This window comes from Panthera uncia (genome assembly GCF_023721935.1).
Source record: "Panthera uncia isolate 11264 chromosome A1 unlocalized genomic scaffold, Puncia_PCG_1.0 HiC_scaffold_17, whole genome shotgun sequence".
NCBI classification, from domain to species: Eukaryota; Metazoa; Chordata; class Mammalia; order Carnivora; family Felidae; genus Panthera; species Panthera uncia.
Window position 1 is genome coordinate 45,157,758 of NW_026057577.1, and position 23,167 is coordinate 45,180,924.

Below are 23,167 nucleotides of genomic sequence, written 5' to 3' on the forward strand. Positions count from 1 at the left end.
GTGCATTCTAATTCTAACAGTAAGGGGTCTGGGGGCACACTGTCCATGTTTGAATCCTAGCATTGGGTCCCAGCTAGGAGACCTTAGGCAGTAGATTCCTCATCTGTGGATGGAGCTCAGTAGAGGATCTATTTATTAGAGTTGTTGAGAAAATTAAATAAGTTAATTGCTACAAAGCTCTTAAAACAGAACCTGGCATAATATGTAAGTACTTTAAAACTTCTTAGCTGTAACAGTTTTTGTGTCGGGACATGGTATTTGTTTAAAGTGATCAGATTTGATTTTTCAAATTCTGTAAATAACATCTGATGAGCTGCCAACTGACAGGACACATTTAACTTCTCTTTATCTTAATTTACTATTAATCTTTTAAGTAAGTACTGCTGAGTAACAGTAATTTCAGAGAGTTATACTCAGAAGGCCCTGATCAGAAAAAGAAATACATATGCTTTTTCTGATTAATTAATGCACTTCTTGTTCCTTCCATAGGTTATAAATTTTTTTATGTTGCTTTGATTAGGTTTGTTTTTTCACTGTGGAGTTTTATTTCTTATTCAGACATACTTTTAGTTGCTAGGGGTTTTTTTTGAGTTATGTGTTTGTTTTTAATCCTTCTATGATTATACACACACCAAGGATACAGCTAAAATTTATCACAAGTTGTTGTAATAGGCTGAAAGTTGGAATGAGTATTTGTTGTAACTTTTAATACCCTCTATATCAGAATTATTATAGATATTAATTAACATTATTATTTATATGATGAAAGAAAATTTCAGAGTTAAAATTGTAACCAAAGAAAGGGGAGCTCAAATGAAATTGGAAGGTAATATCCCTGGCTATCATTATTTTGTTCATTTCTTCATGTTCTTCATAACATAACTGGTTACCAGATGTGTTTACAAAACATACTATTTAGATTTTTTAAAAATTTTTCTGAAATCCCTCTTCCCCTAAACACAATCTATAGCCAAAAGTAGCCACAATCTATAGCTACTTCTGAAAAGTATAAAGGATAATAATATTCAAGCTAAGAGAAGTGAGGCACTTTTTGTACTGCAGAAATAAAGCTAGGTCATGATGATTATCAGATTAAAAAAATCATAAACTTTTCTTAGAAATGTTGTTTTTAGGGCCACATGGATGGCTCAGTTGGTTAAGCGTTCAACTCTTGATTTTATTTTAGGTCATGATCTGTTCAGTTCAGGTCATGATCTCCACATCGGGTTCTGTGCTGACAGCATGGAGCCTGCCTAGGAATCAATCTCTCTCTCTCTCTCTCTCTCTCTCTCTCTCTCTCTCTTTCTCAATAAACCATCTTAAAAAAATGTTTTAAACACTCATTTAATAAGAGTGTTGCAATATCTGGGGCATCTTGATGGCTTAGTCGGTTGAGCGTCCATCTCTTGATTTTGGCTCAGGACATGATCCCAGGTCGTTGTGGGATCCAGCCCTGCACCGGACTCCATGCTGAGCATGGAGCCTGCTTAGGATTCTCTCTCTTTCTCTCTCTGCTCCTCTCCCCCACTCATATACTCTCTTTCTCTCTAAAAATAAAAAATAAAGATTTTTAAAATGTTGCATTATCTAAGAAACGGAAAGTGTAAAAAATGTTAGTTTGTATAGGTAAATTAGAATATATGTTAAGTTAGACTCCTTTAATTTGTCTTTGAGACTATTCTTAGACCCATTTCTCTTTTATCTTGTGAGCAATGATAACTTATTTCAGACTATTCTTAATTATTACTGTGATTGCATTTCTATACCTATATCTTTTCTACTTTTTTATTGGTTCATATTAAAAGAATAGGTTTTCCACAGCTGTTACAATTCCAAACTGCCATGACAGCTATTTGTTATGTGATCAAGATTAGTGTATATATATATACACCTTGTACATTTTCAATACCGTTTGGCATAATATGTCAGCTTTTTGTTGTTAATTGAGGTATAATTCACATAGAACAAATTAGTTCAGGTGGACAACATAATGATTCGATATTTATGTATTTTGAAATGATCACATTTCATTTCATTTATATTTATTTTTGAAGGAGAGAAATATAGTGTGAGTGGGTAAGGGGCAGAGAGAGAGGGAGACACAGAATCCAAAGCAGGCTCCAGGCTCTGAGCTATTAGCACAGAGCCTGACTTAGGGCTCGAACTAACGAGCCATGAGATCATGACCTGAGCTGAAGTTGGATGCTTAACCAACTGAGCCACCCACGCACCCTGACAAAATTTTTTTATGATGAGAACTTTTAAGAATTACTTTCAAATATGCAGTACAGTATTATTAATACATTTTAAAATGTTTATTTATTTATTTTTGAGAGAAAATGAGCAGGGGAAGGGCAGAGAGAGATGGAGATAGAGGTTCCCAAGCAGGCTCAGCACTGTCAGCGCAGAGCCTCACTCAGGGCTAGAACTCAGGAACCCTGAAATCAAGAGTCGGAGGCTTAACTGACTGAGCCACCCAGGTGCCCCTGCAGTACAGTATTATTAACTGTAGTTGTCCTGCTGCACATTATATCACTATGACTTGTTCATTTTATAAACGGAAATTTGCACCTTTTGGCCCCATTCACCCATTTCACCCACACCCACCCCTGCCTCTAGCAACTAACAGTCTTTTCTCTGTATCTAGAAGCTTGGGGGTTTTTTTTAGATTCCACTTATAAGTGAGATCATACAGTATTTGTCTTTCTCTGTCTGACTTATTTCACTTTGCTTCTTGATTTTGAAAAAAAAAATGACACTCCTTTTTTTGTTTATTTCTCTCTTTTCTCTTTTTTCACTAATGTTTGTGTGGAAAGAAATAAGAGGAAATACTTTATAAAATTTTATGTCGTTTCCATCACTTGATAATAGATTTATTTGTGTAAGTACCACACCTCCTTTCACCATATATCACCCCCCCATAAAACATATATATTTTGTTGTTCCAAGAGTAAACTCCTCTTTCTTTTTTCATACTGATTATGTATATGAAAGACAGTGACAGAAACTAAAGGGAAAGACCCCTCCAAGGAATATAAGACTCAACTTCTATAAATTTTCATATATTGTGCCAAGCCATGGTTTATTTTTTATGTACTGATAGTTGATGGTCTAAAACCAGAAGACTTCTAAAGGACTGTTGGATCCATGAAATGGTTCTTCAGTTATTTACAAAAAGTCAGCTTTTTTCTTGGATATTTTATCTTGTATATAGATTTCATTATATTTTCCTTTAAGAAGGAGCTACTCTTATTTATTACTTTAGTAAACACTTGGATGTAAAATATTGCATATTTTACAACAAAGAACATATCTTAGAATATTCACAGCTTTTTTCTCAGGACTGTAATTTAACATAAGAACTTGAAAGTGCTACCATTCTGTTGAAAAAATGCAAAGGATATGTTTCATCTAAATTATGTTATCTTCTGCTGTAGTTCCCCTTTGTGGCAAAGATCTTCTCTTTAATGGCTTACAGATCCATGATAATGAGGACTTTCATAGGTGCTAGGGTAGTAATTAAATGATACCCATAGAGAAGTCCCAAGTCGGACCCAGGTTACCACTGCCATCTAGTCTCCCGTGTAGGTGACCCAGTGAACATTGACTTTGATGTATCTTCTTAATATAGTTATCCAGTATAATTCCAGGGAGACTTCTTAGTCTTCTCTAATGCCACTCTTGGGGAAGTAAGGAAAATTGTTCCTCACTTCTCGGTAAAAATTTGCAACTCATTTTTCCTCATATAACATAATTTAATAGTATAAGTGGGAATGTTAACCCAGTACCTTGGGCACACAGGCCTGTCCTCGAAAGTTGGCACCATTTATATGGATTTACAGATAAACTTTGAGAACACCAAATTGTTCACATGTTGGGGATTATGTGTACGATCGTTTTTTTAATTAAAGAAGAATTGCCAGTGGAATTCAGGACTAATTTGTTAGGATGCCACTATTAAAAGCATCTCTTCCTCTACTTGTCTCCATCCCTCAATTTTCTTTTCTTATACAGAGCTACCCCATAAAAGCCTCACCTTGATAACCAATCTGGAGGGCTGGGTTGGACACCCCCTGGACCCTGTGGGCACTCTTTTTAGCAGCCTTATGGAAGCTTGCCGAATTGATGATGAAAGCTTCTCTGGGTTCTCCGATTTTACAGGTAACACTGTTGGCATTGTCTCCTGTGCTTTTTTTCCCCTAAACCTTGAGTGGCATTGGTCAGTGTTTCTTGTCACAGTTGGTTTTGTGAATCTGTACAGTTAGTAGTACTTTCGGTTAACAAGGGAGCAAGGAAATGGGCATTCCCATGGTTTTATGGAAAACTTAACACGCTGAGAAAAATCTTCGAATCCACAGTTGGGCGCATGTGTTAAAGAACCTTAGAAATACTTATTTTCTTCTGGCTAGTGATTCTGCATCTAAGAATTTATCTGCATTTATGACTATTTTCCAGCGTTAAGATTTAAGATAAAGATGTATATATCCTAGCATTGGGAACTAGAAATTTGGTTACTTTTTAAATTTGTTTTTGCCTTAGAAGTTACTTGTGACTTAAATGGGTTGTAGTCTACTTTAAGAGGATTATCTAATGTCACTAAAAGTGTTTTACATCACACATTATTTTATTTTATTAAGTTCATTTATTTATTTTGAGACAGAGGGCAAGTGGGGGAGGGGTGCAGAGAGAGAGAGAGAGGGAGACAGACAGACAGAGGATCCCAAGTGGGCTCTGTGCTGACAGCAAGAGAGCCCACGCGGGGCTTGAACTCTCAGACCATAAGATCATGACATGAGCCGAAGTCAGACACTTACCCAACTGAGCCACCCAGGCTCCCCTACATCACACATTCCTTTAAAGCATGTTTTGAGATTTCTCTCTGGCCTCTTGAAACTTAAGAATCAGCGTTAAAATAACTGCCTGTGGGCTGTGGACAGAGGTGTGACAGGGAGGGAGTACTGTCCCTTTTCTGCTCTCATGAATGGGTGAACACAGAGGATTAATAATGTTGTCCCTCCACAATTTCCCCTGTGGTGTTTGCCTTCATGGATTATGGGTGCCCCAGACTCTGTCAGGACGGTGAAAGCTATGACTCTGAATTCATTTTCCTTGGGGGTCTGATGGTTGAAGCTGGTTAAAATTTCTCATAGAAGTGCTTCAGCAGAGATAAGAGAATGCTCAAAGAATCGTTCCTCTTGATAACTGATGACTCTTTGATAGCAGAAAGGACCTTGAAATTGGTTAGTGTGTTGTGTTCTCTAATTTCTTCATTAAATTCCAATATTGTGATAACACTTTGGAAACAACTTCTTTTTTAATGCCGGGCTTTAAAGAGTTGGTAACTATGGCAGTCATATAAGTTTACTCTTGTTTAAGTAAAGTTTTTTTTTGTTTTTTTGTTTTTGTTTTTTTGGGTTTTTTTTTACACTTTAGTATTCTTAAGATCTCTTCTTAGATTTGTAGGGTTTTTGGTGATTCATTTTCAGTGGAAGGAAAATATTTGTAATATTCTGTCCCTTAAAACATACATATCTAGTCATTCATGGTCATTTTTTAAAAGATCTAGGGGCGCCTGGGTGGCTCAGTTGGTTGAGCGTCCGACTTCGGCTCAGGTCACGATCTCGCGGTATGTGAGTTCGAGCCCCGCATCGGGCTCTGTGCTGACTGCTCAGAGCCTGGAGCCCGTTTCAGATTCTGTGTCTCCCTCTCTCTCTGACCCTCCCCCGTTCATGCTCTGTCTCTCTCTGTCTCAAAAATAAATAAATGTTAAAAAAAAAAAAAATCTAGAAAACTACGCACTTTAACGTAAGAAACGTATTTTCTATTTTTCTTGGAATAAAGTCAACGATTCATTTAATGGTCCTGGGTAAAATAAATATTTATACCTATTGGTACCTGCAAAAGTAGTATCTGAACTCTGCTTTCTTTTGTGACATTTTACAGAGAATACGGGACAGTGCAAGTCTCTGGAATACCAGCATCTCCCTGCACACAAATTCTTAGAAGAGGGGGAATCCTATTTAACACTAGCTGTGGAAGTCGCCTTGATAGGGCTGGGACAGCAGCGTATCATGCCTGATGGGCTGTACACACAAGAGAAGGTTTGCCGGAATGAGGAGCAGCTCATTTCCAAGCTTCAGGAAATTGAATTGGATGACACACTGGTGAAAATTTTTCGCAAGCAAGCAGTCTTCCTATTAGAAGGTAGTGTGATAAAGAAGTTTTCCGCTTATTCTGCCAATTTTATTGAGGCACTAAGCTTTCTTATGTTGGGAATACTGTTTTTATGCATTCAGTATGGTAGTTATTCTGATTGGTATGGCCACTGAATGTCACAGGAATGTTTACTATCCAAAAAATAATATCACTTAATCAAAAAGTACTGATGTTCACTTGTGTGTCATTTGATATAAGTGGTGATGTGAGATAGCCTGTTAGAAATGAGCCCCTTTTAATGCCACAAACCTTGAAAAGGACTGTCACTATTTAGTCTATGTTGTTACTGAGGTAAATGTTAAGTTTGATATTTTGCGAGTTCTTGCTGGTAGCCATGTACCTATTTACTTGATCACTTAAATAATGAAATGGAAATTCATCGGCATTCCTCTGAATTATTATTTTGGCTTTTACATGACATCTGGGTTTTGAGTATGTCGTTTTGCATGTGTTAGCAAAGGACTTGGAGGCTCCAGGAATGAATTACCACTCGCTAATTCTTTCAGAGAATTCATTAAGCATAGATTCACCAAGTTCAAAGTTTCATGGACTCTCTAAGGCAAAGTCTTAATTCTCTTCTTTTTATAAGGTCAAGAGTCGAATGGCTTAAGAAATTTTGGCTGGCATTATTTTTAAAAAGTTTTTTTTGTTTTGTTTTTTTTCTGGAAAAGAGTAAGTGTAATTTGTATACTAGCCTAATCTTTTATGCAAATTTCTGTGATGACTACTGGGTAAAGTTGCTTCTGTATCTTAAGTACATGGGTATTATTATTGTGGGGTTGTCTGTGATTGATAGATGAGTAAAGTGTGGTGTTCATCATATATTTAGAACTGTTGCATACAGGGAAAGGGTTTAGAGAAAATAACATTTCACTGCCTTTTATTTGTCCAAAGCTAAAGATCTCTTTGAAAGAAAAACCTTTATCAAATATATTACAGTATCATACATTTGTGTGTTTTATGAGTGTATTTTAAAGGGAAAATGTTCTTAATAACAAGAGTAATTTTGGTAAAATTCTTGATAGTAATTTTTTGAAGCACTCTCCTTAACTTTTTTTTTCTTCTAAAGATTAAAAAAAGCCTATCTTGGCAAATTTCAGGTGATCTTCATTCTTTGATTACTGTTTTGTTTTAGTTCCCTCCTGTTTAATTCCTTTTGATACAAGCAGTACCATTAGCCACAAACTTTTATGTTGTTATTGGCTCTTAGTAACTGAGTTTTGATTTCCATTATACTGAAGGACAGGAAGAGAATGTGTGCTTTTTATAGAGTTGATAGTGTCTTATACCTGTTTATCATTTGCCTTTTTAAATGTCTCCATGTTCATTACTCATGAATATTTTAAAATTTTTTCTTAGCTTTTGATTAGTGCATCCCTCCCTGTTTAAACATTTTTTTTTTTTTTAAGAACTGTGCCTGATAAGGAATGCTGTTGATTCATCACAGCTTCCTTTACTTTCCTGATCCTGCTAGGACTGTAAAGAATGGGTAGTGCAGGACGGGAAGCAGTCTAAGGGGAAGCCAAGGAACCATTTCTGTAAACTCCTGAAAATAAGCACTCCATGACTGAGTTGACTGCACTGGAGCATCAGTTCTTCTTACAGTTACTTTGTAAATTTCAGGAGCATAGTAGTTAGCAGACACTAACTATTCTGAAATAAAAGATGCTAACTTTTTCTGAAAAAGAAACAGTAGTAACCCTGTATTGGTGCTGCGTGTTAATCGCTTTTGACCACAATGCAATATTGGCACATTGGACCAATTGACGTAATGGTAAAGCACTTCTGGGAGTTCAGGGATTACACTGATTATTCATCTACAAATAATTCTGAATAATCGGCTGAATGTTTTTCTTGTTGGGAGGTATCATAACAAGAAGTGTTGATTATGCATCCTGGCCTGTTTTGCATAGCACAAAAAGGTAACTTGATGATTTAAGGGAAACATTGAAAGGAAATGGAGGAGAAATGAAGAAAATAGATAGTCTACAAGTTTGCTATAACTAGGCCTTAAGTAGAGTTAGTGTCTTAGTCTTCCCAGGCTGCCATAGCAAAATACTGCAGAGTGGGTGGCTTAAGCAATAGAAATTTCACACAATTCTGGAGGCTGGGAAGTCCAGGGCCAAAGTGCTCGATAATTAAATTTCTGGTGAGCCCTCTCTTCCTGTCTTGTATATGTCTGTCTTCTTGTGCTCTCACAAGCAGAAGGGTAGAAAGAGAAAGAGAACTCTTTGATATCTGTTCTTATAAGGACACTAATCCTATTGGATCAGGGCCATACCCTATGAACCCATTTAACCTTCATTACCTCTGTAAAGGCCTTCTGTCCAAGTATAGTCACCTTGGGAGTTGGGGCTTCTGCATATGAATTGGGGTGGGGAATATAAACTTTCAGTCCATAATAATAATTTAAATAGTTTGGCCTCATTATTTAAACTAAAGGCAGAACTGTAATGCTATATCAACTTTTGCAGAATATTTTTAAATGTCTTAAACGTAAAAGAAAGGTCATGGATTTGGTAAAATTAGAACTCTAGGGTGGATTTTAGTTTGCCTAGGTAAAAAAACAAATTTTTATGAGAATACGATTTTCAAAGTCCTTAAATAATGAACAGTTCAAAAATACTAACCAAAAAATACAGAAATGTTAAAATAATCTCTATTAAAATTATCTGTAATGTATCATGCTCCTACTCAGTGCCCAATTCCAACTCTTCACACCATTTCTTCTGAACTGACATTTCTTGCATTCTAAACTCTTCGCCAGACTGATTTTTCTCATGGAAAACAAATGTATTATGTCCTTTGAGCAGTAGTGTCATGGTTCATAATTCTAGAAATCATTAAACAAATGTTACCCAAAGGTGACATGGAAACTAATTTATTAAACACTTTACAGTAACTAAACCTCAAAGTACCTAAGTGGAAAGTAGTTGAACTAACCACTGTGGTTTCCTTTCAAAATTTATTTTAAAATTTGGTATTGCCTTTCTTAGGGCAGCGTTCAGAGAGCTCACAAGGGAAGTTAGTTCTGTCACCATGCCTGTCATAACCTACTAAGAAATGAGTTTTGACAGCTTAAATGTAATTTTACTTTTGAAATTGGTCTTTTGGAGCCCTCAAAGTAGTAGATTTCCAGTTACTTTAATTTTTTTTTTCTTTTGCCTGTGGTGAGTATCAAACGGGTTACTAACTATTCTTTTATTATTAATCACTTTCCGAGAATTAATACCTATTTCTGCTTATTAGAAGCAACTGTGTTTAAAGTCTTTGCATTGGGATTTGTGGTTTAAGAGTCCTCCCTTGAGGCGAAGCACTCTTTTCTGGAAACCTGACTTGTCCGTGCCCACAAGACTGATGGGGGCCAGGGGTAGGTTCCACAGTTAAGCTGCACAGTCGTCTGTGCGTTTGCAAATCTGGATGCTCAGATGTCACACAGTGAGAAAGGATGTCTCTTGAATTCAGTGAGATTTTATGCTTCAGAGGGTTTCTTTCTCTGAAGCAGTTATAATATGAAAAAGCTCTGCCCCTTAGTTCTGTGATTCTCATTTTCGCTATGGTACAGTTAGTTGGGGACTGTTCCTGAAGTGATTGGATACTGGATACTACACCCTGTGGAATCATTTTTGACTAAGAATTGTATTTCTTTCTACTATGTCACTTTGGTTACATTCTTAACTAGAATAGCTTGTATATGTCATAACGTTACATAAAAATTTTTAAAAATATACTTTACAAGAAGTCTTAGTTCCTTTTTTAGGAATGTAAAATGTGTATGCTCTCTTCCCACAGCCGGACCATATAGTGGTTTAGGCGAAATAATCCATCGGGAGAGCGTTCCAATGCACACATTTGCCAAGTATCTCTTCACCTCTCTCCTACCTCATGATGCTGAATTGGCATACAAAATTGCACTGAGAGCAATGCGGTACGTATTCACAGCCCAGTCGGGCAGAGGCAATCCAAATTCCCCACTGGGAAAAAAATGGCTGTTAACTGACTTCTCATTCATTCATATCTCTTGTAGGCAACAGAAAAGCTAAAGAAACTATTTATGCTTCTTGGATTGTAGTGGTGGTTTGTTTGTTGGTTTGTTTGGCTTTTTATTTTACAGTAAAGGAAGAATTGTCTCCTAGACTGCTATCATACTTGTGCTCATGGTGGCTTTTTCTTACTTTTCTTGAAGCTAGAATTTGGGAATTAAAGAACAATTTTAGGCCAAGTTTAATCACAAGGGAGCAACAGTTGAAACCTTCCTAATTAGTTAATTGTTTTGAAAATATTAGATTTTGAAACAGTGGTAAATAATAAGTATACTTGACTGAATATAATAACTGAGGGAGCCCTTCACACCTGCTGCATCAATAGCACAGGAAGGCCGTAGTATCGCTGAAACCCCTTTGTTAAGAGCTTAAGGGAGGATGAGGCCTGGTGGCTAGGGTTGAAGGCAGCACTATTAGGCATTTTCCAGGACCTGCTCTCCTCAGTCTGACTACTTCCGTCTCCTCCCCAGCCCTCCCTTTCATGAATGATAATTAGATTATGTTGTTCTCTGCCACTGACCTTCCTATTTTCACTTTCCTTTTTATTTATTTTTAAAAATTTTTTTAGAGAGAGTGCACAAGAGGGGTAATGGGGGTGGAGGGGCAAAGGGAGAGAGAGAGAATCCCAAGCAGACTCCACACTCAGCACGGAGCCCAGCACAGGGCTGGATTCCACGACCCTGGAATCATGAACCAAGCCAAAATCAAGAGTCGGATGCTCGACTGGCTGAGTCGCTCAGGTGCCCCTTCACTTTACTTTTTAAAGGCTGTTCATCAAATATTTTTTACCATGAATTTGTCTAGGTGAATATTTTTTAATGAATTCAAGATTATATTTTTTAATCTTAACTGTTGCCTATTAAACGTTAAGGACCTGAAAGGCATATCTCCTTTTCTTAAAATATGAGATTTTTCCTTTTTTAAATAATTAAAACATTCCTGTCTTCAAGTGCAGATTAGACTTAGTTATAGTCACCAAAGAAAGACAGACCATGTACACACACGCCTAAGAGTTTGAGGTGCTGGGGAGTAGTTTGGTCCCATAGAATCTTTTCATCAAAGTTTCCGTGTCCGCAAACATTGTAGTGGATTCGAAAGAAATTCTTGCCTGTGTGAGGGCAGCTTACATCTTTCAAGAGGCTTCTTTTTTTATGCAGTGAGTGTGCGTGTGTGTGTGTGTGCGTGTACCTACCTGTGTGCCCATGTGTATTGAGTCTGACGTCTTTTAACTTGGTATTCTTTCCTTGGCGCCATGAAATCTGTTTAACCTGTCAGAGAAACCTTGTTGAGTTCTCTCTTATCTAATTTTTAAAATGTCCCCAGATCAATTAATAACTAACATAAGCAGAAATCCCCCCACCAAATTACTTTATACCCCTTGGTCTATTTTAGGGCACAGTTTTGTAAGTTTTTATTCCCATTTTTGGAAGCTGAAATAGAAGTTGTCAGACGAAGACAGATGCTTAGCTCTATGCTCCCATAAATCTTAAGAATTTTGCTCCTGTTTGAAAGGGAAGAATGCTAATGTTATATGATTGCTAGGACCACTGTAAAGTTGAGGGGTAAAATAAAAGGTTTCTCTGTGATTCTAGCTTATGGGGAGGTATCTGTCAGGTAGAAAGGCTTGCTTTGTAACACTCAGAAACTCACTGATGTTTGTCCTTGGTTGCTGCCAAGGCAGTTTGTTTATGGGGGGTATTAGTAGGACCCTGGGGGATTGTTTTCCAACCTTTTCTTCTACTTGCCACTAGTCCTGCTAAAAGACTGCTGTGGAAGGGAGGTAGTGTGACCTACTAGAGCCTCTCAAGGCAGCCAGGGCAACAGGAAAGAAAAGAGACCTGTAGCTTACTTGCTTCTTCGTCCTTGTGGAAGTGAGAGAAGGGTAGGAGAGCGGGAAAAGGGTGTTTTTAGCACTCATTTTCTCATCCTTTTAACATATTGACCAGTTTCCTCTACAGCAACTCTGGAAAGATCTGCCTGTGAACACAGGGGCATTCTAGGTTTTTTGAAAAGTTAAATAGGAACTCCACCAAAATTCTTCTTACTTAATAGCTTACCTTGCCACTCTTTAATGCTCACATCTCTTTGTCCCTAGATAAAAGGAAATGAAAGTGAGGCATTTGGCTTAGCAGAGCAGTGACTGCTCTTGGGTGAGGCCCCAAGGCCATCCTCACACCCTTTGGTCTTCAGCTCTTATTCCATCCATAGTTCCTAACACTGGTATACCTGAATTAAGGTCAGCGTTTTGATGATTGTAAAGGAGTAGCTACTCTGCTTATCTCTTTGGTACTTCTATCTGGAAGAGATTGCTAAGCACGTTCTTTGTTTTCCAATAATTGTTCTTTATTTGTCAACATATCCTCAGTCAAACATAGATTGATTGAAATTAGAGATCTCACTGAATTTATGCAAGACTGTCAAAGGACAAATACTTGGATCATTTGCATTCATCATCTCTGATAGGATTGATAGAACATATTCTAACTACAAATTCCTGAAGTAATAAGGAACTAATTCTGCAGGAAGCATGAGTTTATTTTTTGTCTAACTTCCCCTCTTATGTTGTGTTTTAATGAGTTAACTTATCCATTTCAGCTATCCACTGATCCCTGACCGGTGCAAGCTCAGTCTTAAACGTTCACCTGACTATCAGTTTCTGTTGATTTTTATTTTTTTAATGAGTGATAAGATTCAAAAATTTTAAAGTAGGTAAACATCGAGCCTTGTGTTTCAGATCTCTTCGTTGCTATATATCTTAATTTCCTTGAATAATTGCAATTTTTTGAATGATGCTAAGGAAAAGAAATCTCTTAAGTTTGGGTCATGAGCAATTAACAAGGTGACTTTGGCATCCAGATAGCAAAGTGTAGCTGTACCAGCTCTTCTTGCACCAAGGACCTGAGCAGTTTCTCCCAGCATCTACCCATTCATCTGCTTTCTGACCAGACCCTGTGGCCAAGGTGATGGACCAGGAATAACTGGGAGCCAACTGCCTTGTCTTCTCATTACAGGTTACTAGTATTGGAATCTACTGCTCCAACTGGAGACCTCACCCGCCCACACCATATTGCGTCAGTTGTTCCCAACCGATATCCTCGTTGGTTCACTCTAAGCCACATAGAATCCCAGCAGTGTGAGCTGGCATCCACCATGCTAACTGCAGCCAAAGGTATTGGATTGTCCTGAGACTTCATGATTAAATAGTTTGCCTTTTTTATTTAAAGGGTCATGTTTTCCATCCAGTTCTCAGTAGTGGTGCTAATGTCTGGTTGTAAGGACATTAGCTTATAAGGTAAAACAAGTGCTACTCACTTGAACCTGACGTTTTCCTCTTTTAATTGCATCATTAAACTCGGTGCTGACAGAGTTTAGGTTTAGTGTCATGCCATGTAAATGTAGGTTTAGTGTCATGCCATGTAAATGTGGTTCAGGTTCAGAAGCAGATTAAAATGTTAGGTGACATATTTTTTTTTCTCCCTGAAATATTCACCAAAAATATGTAAGTAGGAACTAAGGAGGGTTTTTTACTATCTCATGTTCATTCTGGTTAATATGTGCCTTTGTTACCGAGGATGTGTCTCCGTGTATCTTTGTGAAGCGGAGATTCATAGGCATGTAACTCTGGAACACTTAGTTGTAGTGACATCTGTGCCATATGTGAACATTTCAGGTAAATTAACTTGTGCTTTATGTTTTGTTTTGTTTCCTTTTTTCCCTCCCTCTTGTGTGTGTGTGTGTATATGTATGTGGTTGTATGATTTGTTTTGTTTGTTTTGTTTTGCTTTGGTTTGGTTTTCCCATGTTCGTTGCAGGCGACGTTCGGAGGCTGGAAACAGTATTAGAATCCATCCAGAAAAACATTCACTCCTCATCCCACATCTTCAAGCTTGCCCAAGATGCATTTAAAATAGCAACTCTCATGGACAGTTTGCCAGACATCACTCTTTTGAAAGTGTCTCTGGAGCTGGGCCTGCAGGTACATGACTGGTGGTCTTTCCTGGGGCACCACGAACTGCTAAATAAAGGCATCATCTTAGGGTTGTTTCTGTTTGGATATTTTAGTGCAGGCAAATGACTCTTCAATGCACAAAATGGTTAGACTTTAGAAGAGCACTGTATTTCAGAGCTATGCTCATTGCCAGCTGAACCAGACTGCTGCCTGAGGTGCAGGGACTGTACTTTTAGAAACCCTGTATGTGTCCTTCAGTAACAAAGGTCATTTTCTGAATTATGGCCTTAACACCGCTGTTTGTCCTTTAATGAATAGAGGAGATTGTTGCTAGTAAGAGACTTAAATAGAACTATCGTGTATAATAAAGAATCAGTTGTGGGGTTAAATTTTTAGAGGAAGTATGAATTTTTATTGATGTTTGCATTTTCATTATAGATGGGCAGTTCTAGCTCCTTTTTATAACCTTGAGAAAATTAGGTAAAGGAGGAATGATTGGGCCAGGGTCCAGTTCCAGTATTCCAGCAGGCTTTCTTAGTCATACAATTGGATGTTTGCTTCCTTATAGTTTCTAAAAAAAATTCCTATATAAACCAGGAACTGAAAAGTTTAAACTTTGATCCGTCTCAGGAAATCTCTCCATTAAAATATATACCATACATACCATTAAAAGCATTGAAAGAAATTATTACATAATTACCTTAAGTATGGGGAATAGAATGTCCTGATCAGATGATTAATGTAGATTTTTAGTTACGGAGTCTCCTCATGATAGTTAATCAAGTTTAAAGACTTAGATTACAGGAAAATGTACTCACCCTATATAGTAGTGTCCAAGTAGAGGGTAGAGAGGATTGCTGCTATACAATCACATTTTAGAAGTTTCTTTTTAAAAATAAATTTGTGCTCTGTGGCTTATTTTTGTTATCATTTGCCTCTTTACGGAATGATGCAGAAAGTACCATTAACACAAGCTTTCTTGTTATTTGGAATTCTGGCAGGTTTTTTTGGATAAATCTGGCAGATCACTTAGAACTTAACCCCTGCCTTGTTCTTTCTAGGACCCAAGAAGAAATCCCACAATGCCTTTCTAAGGCTTTAGGCATGTCATTCCCCAGATGTTCTAAATCTTAAAGGGTGGGGGAAGTAGGAAGTGGTGGATCAACTTATTTTAGGATCTTATGAGAAAGTAAAAAACAAAATCAGATGACTAATGATGCCAAAAAAATGATTTCTTTCCATAGACCTAGGCATATCTTCTTGATCACCAGAAAAAAGAACAACCAGATTTTGAAGGAGTAACTAAAATGATTATTTTAAAATACCTGTTTGTCCACTGAGAGGTCCTAGTCAGAATTAGTTCATGAAGAGCCTCAGAAATCTAGAATCAGAGAATATGTTAAAGCTGTGGAGGAGGTGAGGGCATGGACTGTGCTTAATCCTGCAGTCCAGCGCTCTGGTTTTGCAGATGAGAAAAGTGATAATTGAGCAACTGGCCCAGGATGCCGCATCTGGTCAGTTGGCCGATTTGGTGTAGAATGTGGGCCCCCTGCTTCCTAGGCAAGGTCAAGGCCAGCTAGGGAAGCCATGGTCAAATCTAAATTGATGTGCAGAACTTTGCTCTAAATACGGCTCTCCATCCTCCTGGTCATAGGGAATACTCCTAGTAGTTTATACCTTGGGATGAATTATTTCCTTTTTCCATTGACTTAGGGTAATCTTCTGAAATATTTTGTTATCCTGTGTTTATAGGTTATGCGAATGACACTGTCCACCTTAAATTGGCGACGGCGGGAGATGGTGAGGTGGCTGGTGACGTGTGCTACTGAAGTGGGTAGGTAAACTCTGGAGAAGGAGAAACTTTCCCCAGTGCCTCCTGTTGGATTTAACTCATCATTTATAAATACAAGAATGTTTTCCCTCTTTTACCTGGATTTCTCGAAGGCTCCTTGTTCCTTCTAGCAACCCACAGGGTCTTCCTTTCCTCCAACCCCTACCTTCAGCCTTTAGTTGTACTGTTCCTCTTCTCAACTATCACATTTGTGAGGCTTCACACTCCTGTTTAAAATTGAATAAGTCACTGAGTAAATACTTTTTGTTCATTTCTGTTGTTCTTAAGGTGCTTTTAGTAACTTTTTGTGATAATCAGGCCTATGGTTGTTTCTTTAAGTTTTAATTTGTATTTATTTTGAGCGAGCTAAAGAGTGAGCAGGGGAAGGGCAGAGAGAGAGAGAGAGAGAGAGAGAGAGAGAGAGAGAGAGAGAGAATCCCAAGCAGGTTCCATGCTGCCAGCACAGCCCGATGTGGGGCTGGAATTCATGAACTGTGAGATCATTATCAGGTTTATAGTTTTATATTAAAGAGTTGCAGAGTGAATCCTTGGTAGGTTGGAAACCACATTTGAAACTAACTTGAGACTGTGGGTTAGTGGTTAGATCCATTTTAATTAAAATAATATAAAGTTATCTAGGTGTGCTGAGATTTTTCTTTATCATCTGAAGGCATATGTCATCATATCCAACAGATAAATGACAGTGTGGGTTAGGTGAGCTTTCGGGTATGTGAAACCTATAAGAAGATCCTCCTGGTTGCCCATAATCTGCAATTTGTGAGACCATCAACCAACTGTTTCTCCTCTGTTGCGGTAAATCAGTACTAAAGAAAATTAGATTTCCAGTAGGAATGTCAACAAACAAAATGGTGGCTGCTTTAAATGAGTGTTGGTTAAATTGTTTTCCTGTATGCATCAGAAAAGGGTATATACCCCTCTTGCTGAGAGGACACTGCCACCTGAGTTTTTAGATACTGTAAAATCATTCTTCTTGGTTTTTTTCTTTTATTAATCTTAATGGTTTGTTACTTTGGAAAAAAGGAAATTGGTCTCAGTATAAAAATTGTATCATTAGATTGTTGAGGTGATGCTTTAGTGCAGCATTACAAAAGTAATACTGGTTGGAGAACTGCTAATACAACTTCTGTACCCCTGCACCAAGGCATATACCTAATTCTCTTTTGAGTTTTAGTACCTTGTCTTCAGATCACTCGCAGTTAAGATTTTCTTATGGCTCAGCCACTTTGGGTCTCTGCCCTTAAAATGGTTGTTATAAAGATCTTGTCAGACATTCCAACATCTGAGTCACCTGTAGGTCTGCTTCTGTTGACTTTTTTCTCTTGATGACGGATCATATTTTTCTGCTTCTTTGTGTGTCTTAATCATTTTGTATTGTGTGTACTTTAAACTATATACAAACACACATCCTCCATAAAAACTTTCTCTTTTGGTGAGAGTGGTCATTTTTTTCTGACTCAGATTCTGTGGTGGATAACTGACAGGAGGCCCCAGTGAACTAGAACTCATTAGCAATAAGCCATTTTCTGAAATGGCAAGCAGTGCAGTGCACATACCAGCTACCGAGGAAGTTTATTATGGGAAATTCATGTTTCTTTTAGGTATTTCACTGAATAATAATCTGTCATAACCTTATTCTAAAAGGTTGCACCCGGGCATGTTACCTTCCAGGATTTCGTGGCCTAGCTCACGTCCTGTGATGGTTAACCATGTAAACGTTGATTGTTAGGTGGAAATAAGGCAAGACCTCTGTGCAGCCTCCTCGTCAGTAATAGGGCTTCTCTGTGTTCCTTGAAGGTGTCTATGCCCTGGACAGCATCATGCAGAGCTGGTTTACGCTCTTTACTCCCACTGAGGCCACAAGTATAGTTGCAACCACCGTGATGTCCAACAGCACCATCGTTCGCCTCCATCTGGACTGCCACCAGCAGGAAAAGCTGGCCAGCAGTGCCCGGACACTTGCATTGCAGTGTGCCATGAAGGACCCTCAGAACTGTGCCCTCTCCGCGCTGACCCTGTGCGAAAAGGATCACATAGCTTTTGAGACGGCGTACCAAATTGTTCTAGACGCTGCTACGACCGGCATGAGCTACACCCAGCTCTTTACGATAGCACGGTACATGGAGCACCGCGGGTACCCCATGAGGGCCTACAAGCTGGCCACCCTGGCCATGACCCATCTCAACCTGAGCTACAATCAGGATACACACCCTGCCATTAATGACGTTTTGTGGGCCTGTGCGCTCAGCCACTCCCTTGGTAAAAATGAGCTTGCAGCTATAATACCTCTGGTGGTCAAGAGTGTCAAGTGTGCAACGGTACTGTCAGACATTTTGCGCAGATGCACTCTGACCACTCCTGGCATGGTGGGACTTCACGGAAGGAGGAACTCTGGTAAGCTCATGTCACTGGACAAAGCCCCCTTGAGGCAGCTCTTGGATGCCACAATTGGGGCCTACATCAACACGACGCACTCAAGACTCACGCACATCAGTCCTCGGCACTATAGTGAGTTTATAGAGTTCCTCAGCAAGGCCCGAGAGACCTTCTTAATGGCGCACGATGGACACATTCAGTTTACACAGTTTATCGACAACCTGAAACAAATCTACAAAGGCAAAAAGAAACTGATGATGTTGGTTCGGGAGAGGTTTGGTTGATAGAACTTGTATGAATGGGGGTGGGGGGTGGGAAGGGAGGGATGGTTTGTTTTTACTTGAGCCTGCCTTTGTACCCTTTTTAACTTAAAGAACAGAGCCACACCGGTATTATATGTGTATAGTTATATTGCGTTTGCAGACTAAATTGTCATGTTGTGAAAGTTTGTGTGTTTTTTAATTTTTTTCCCTTTTTCTTACTTTTTTTTCCTTTCCTTTTATTTTATTATAATTTTTAATTTTTTTCTTTTGGTTTTGTATGAGAGAGAGGTTAAAAAGGTTTGGTTTACACTGAGTATATGTTGTCAAGTGGCGAAAGTCCACATAGCTCTCCTGTTTTCTGTATACGTTCACAGCCTCAAAAAAAAAAAAAAAATAATTGAAATGGCTTTAAAAACCAAACAGAACACCTCCATCCTGTGATAAGTACCTCGAATGGATTCAGCTTTACTCCTTTGTAACTCATCTTTACATTTTCAGCATATTTAAACAAACCAACAAAATGAAATACTAATAGTTAAAAGGCTGACCCACGTGGCTTTGCAGTGCTGTTCGTCCGGAAGCATGGCACACGATGCTTGTGCATGTGGAAACTTAGCGACTGTCAACATACATTCTCAGGGATTTATCAAAAAAAAAAATTAAAAAAAGAATGAGAGCATTTATTGTACTGTATATATATTATAGTATATGTCTGAATATTGAAAATATAACATGAACTAATTTATAAAAAATATTCTATGTAATGCAAAATACTTGAAGCTGCAGTAGCTTGGTTTTAAACAAAAACAAAAAAACTGAGAGAAAACCTATCAGAAGGACTAAAAGAGTGCGCCTTGCTTCAGGGTTGGCTCAGGCGGTGAACTTCATGCTGGGCATCTATGCAGAGCCACCTTTTGGATTGCATGGTTGGACTGCGATCTATTGGGAGAAATGATATATGTATATATATTTATACAGTTTATGTATACATATATATATGTATACACACAGACACCAGACACAAACACACCACCACCAACAACCACTACACCACACATGCTTGTAACAGGCACTAGAATAAAGAGGGACAACAAAATACACAGCCAGAGCAGCAAGCCTTAGCATTAAGAATATACAGTATGCCGGAACTGGGGTTCGTGCCTCCTAGCCTAGGAAACTTAAAAGAAATATCCTTTTGACACGAAACGCAAAATGTTTTCCAAAACAATTGACATATGATACAACGCCTTTGCAGTGAGCTAATAATAAGCTAACCTTTGTGCACAAATAACATTATATATATTATATATCTATTCTGCATAGGTATTTTGACTTTGTGCAGGACAGAAAGTTGTGTAGGTATGACTGTTCTACTTTTCAGTTTTCTTTCTTTTTTTTTTTTTTAAATATATTTTATTTTCTCTAGAATTACTCAAAACAAAAGCAGCCTTCTATCTTGCCTTGTCTTAATGCTTTAAAATAACCAAACTGGAGATCTAACTACCAAACTGTTCATTATATTATTAAATACCAACTTTGGTTACAGTATAGTGTCTTTACTTTAGCTGATGGTTCTGTAACCTTGTGCTTTTTAAAGCAATTTTTATGTTTTGGTGCAAAAGTTGTCCAGTGTCTCCTGTTCCCTTCATTAGAGAACATGCTAGAGGTATGTTTGTAGGTATTTTTGTTTAGAAGAACTATTTCATGCGCTCCATTTTATTTATTATAATAGGTAAAAAGAAAAAAAAAAGGTTGTACTTCATCACCCATGTAAACATGCTCATGAAGTTGAAAGTAATTAAGATTTGATACACTGATATCAATTTATTTATGTAACTAAATCACTGTTTTATAAACTTGTTAATGATCAACAATTTTTGTTTTGATTAAAATTAGTTTTTTGAAAGTTGATTCTGCCTCCTTTATGGTATATCTCGTATTACGCTTGAATTTGGTGATTATAGACCTGGATATTACCACATCTCCAAGTGTTTAATACTATGTTCATTCATCCAGTAAATATTTCTGTACTATTTTCTGGGCCCTGGAGATACAGTGGTGAACAAAATTGCACACTGGAGCTTACTGTCTACTTAGTGGAGAAGACTGACATGAATCATATAATTACAAAGATAAAATATGAGACAGAATAGCTGATTTTTCCTCAGTCTGTACGTTTGGTCATTCTCCCTAATTAATAAACTATAATATGTTCAGGACTTGCTATATTTAATAAATGCTGAGTTTGTGAGAGGTTTTCTGTGTGTGTGGTTTAAAAGGAAATTGCATTATAGGGAGTGAATGCTGCATATGCAACATAAACATTCGTCCCACCTCATCTCCCTCAGAGAGTATAGCAAAATGGTGCAGTTGGATTGTATGTGTGTGTGTGTGTGTGTGTGTCTGTGGTAAAACCACATCACAAATATACCATGTTAATCATTTTTTTTAAAGTGTACATTTTGGTAGTGTTAGTCTATTGATGTTGTTGTGCATTATCTCTAGACCTTCCTCATCTTACAGACTAAATTTTATACCCATTAAACAATTTTGTATCCATTAAACAACAGCAGCCCTTTTTCTCCCTTCCCCCAGACCCTGTATAACCACCATTCTACTTTCTGTGAACTTGATTACTTTAGAAACTTCATGTAAGTGCAATTATACAGTATTTGTTCTTTGTGTTTTGCTTATTTCACTTATTTCTGTAGTATAGCATACTCCAGATCCATCCATGTGGTAACATGTGATGGGATTTTCTTCCTTTTTAAAAACTATTTATTATTGAATTATAGTTGGCATATAATGTTATATTAGTTTCAGGTGTACAACATAGCATTTCAACAATTCTATACATACTCAATGATAAATGTAGTTATCATCTGTCATCACACAATTTTGTTATAACATTAGTGACTCTATTCCCTGTGTTGTACTTTTATCTCTGTGACTTATTTTATAACTGGAAGTTTGTAGCTCTTAATCCCCTTCACCTATTTTGCCCCCACCCCCACTGTTTGTTCTCTGTATTTATGAGTTTGTTTGATTTTAAATTCCACATATAAGTGGGGTGCCTGAATGGTTCAGTCAGTTGAGCGTCTGACTCCATTTCAGCTTGAGTCATGGTCCTGGGGTCGTGGATTTGAGCTCCCTGTGAGGCTCCGTGCTGAGCGTGGAGCCTGCTTAGGATTCTCCCCCTTCTCTCTCTCTCTCTCTCTCTCTCTCTCTCTCTCTCTCTCTGCCCCTCTCCCTCTCTTTCTAAAATTAAATTTTAAAAAATTAAAAAAAATAAATTACACATATAAGTGCAATCATGTGGTAATTGTCTCTCTGATTTATTTCGCTTAGCGTAATACCCTCTAGATTCATCCATGTTTTCGTAAATGGCAAGATCTCATTCGTTTTTATAGGTTGAGTAATATTCCTTTGCATATATGTACCACATCTTTATCCATTCATCCATCAGTGAACAGTTGGATTGCTTTCATATCTTGGCTATTCTGAGTAATGTTACAATAAACATAGAGATGCTTGTATCTTTTCGAATTAGTGTTTTCGTTTTCTTTGGGTAAATAGTAGAATTATGGGATCGTACATGATTTATATTTTTTAAGAGTTTTATATATATACATATATATATATATATATATGTATATATATTTAATGTTTATTTATTTTTGAGAGAGAGAGTGCCAGCGGGAGAAGGGGCAGAGAGAGAGGGAGGCACAGAAACTGAAGCAAGCTCCAGGCTCCGAGCTGTCAACACTGATCCTGACATGGGGCTCGAACTCACGAACCATGAGATCATGACCTGGGCTGAAGTGGGACACTTAACCAACTAAGCCACCCAGGTGCCCCAGGATTTGTATTTTTAATTAGTTGAGGAGCCTGTGTACTGTTTTTCATAGTATATCTTCCCACTAACAGTGCACGATGGTTCCTTTTTCTCTATATCGTGACCAGCGTTTATTTCTTGTCTTTTTGATACTAGCTGTTCTGACTGGTGTGAGGTGATCTCTCATTGTGGTTTTCATTGGCATTTCCCTCATAATTTAGTGATATTGAGCATCTTTTCATGTGTATGTTAGCCATTCTTATGTCTTTTCTGGAAGATGTCTGTTCAGGTCCTCTGTCCATTTTTTAATCAGATTGTATTTTTGGTATTGAGTTGTGTAAGTTTGGATATTATATATTTTAGGGTTGTCCCTTATCATATATGTCATTTGCAGATATTCTCATTCAGTAGATTGCCTTTTTGTTTTGTTGATGGTCCCCTTTGCTGTGCAAAAGCTTTTATTTTGGTATGGTCTCAGTTGTTTATTTTTGCTTTTGTTTCCATTGTCTGAGACCTATCCATAACCTAGACCTATGTTGCTGTGGCTAATATCTAAGAGATTACTGCCAGTGTTTTCTTTTAGGAGTTTTTATGGGTTCAGGTCTTACATTTAGGTTTTGAAATCTCTTTTGAGTT

The 23,167-nt window shown here is 37.7% G+C and overlaps 1 protein-coding gene across 7 annotated transcripts in view; it reads left to right on the forward strand.

The window, feature by feature from the left end:
• The window catches only part of ZSWIM6 (zinc finger SWIM-type containing 6), a 198,593-nt gene extending 177,489 nt beyond the window's left edge, over nt 1-21,104 (forward strand). For all 7 annotated transcript variants that reach the window (XM_049649510.1, XM_049649504.1, XM_049649506.1 and 4 more), the window contains 7 exons: nt 4,015-4,161; nt 5,944-6,204; nt 10,009-10,144; nt 13,271-13,428; nt 14,072-14,235; nt 15,961-16,042; nt 17,855-21,104. In XM_049649510.1, the coding sequence (XP_049505467.1) occupies nt 4,015-4,161; nt 5,944-6,204; nt 10,009-10,144; nt 13,271-13,428; nt 14,072-14,235; nt 15,961-16,042; nt 17,855-18,717 (1,811 nt within the window). In that variant the 3' untranslated portion in view covers nt 18,718-21,104. The remainder of the gene's footprint in view (nt 1-4,014; nt 4,162-5,943; nt 6,205-10,008; nt 10,145-13,270; nt 13,429-14,071; nt 14,236-15,960; nt 16,043-17,854) is intronic.
• Nucleotides 21,105-23,167: the final 2,063 nt, after the last annotated feature.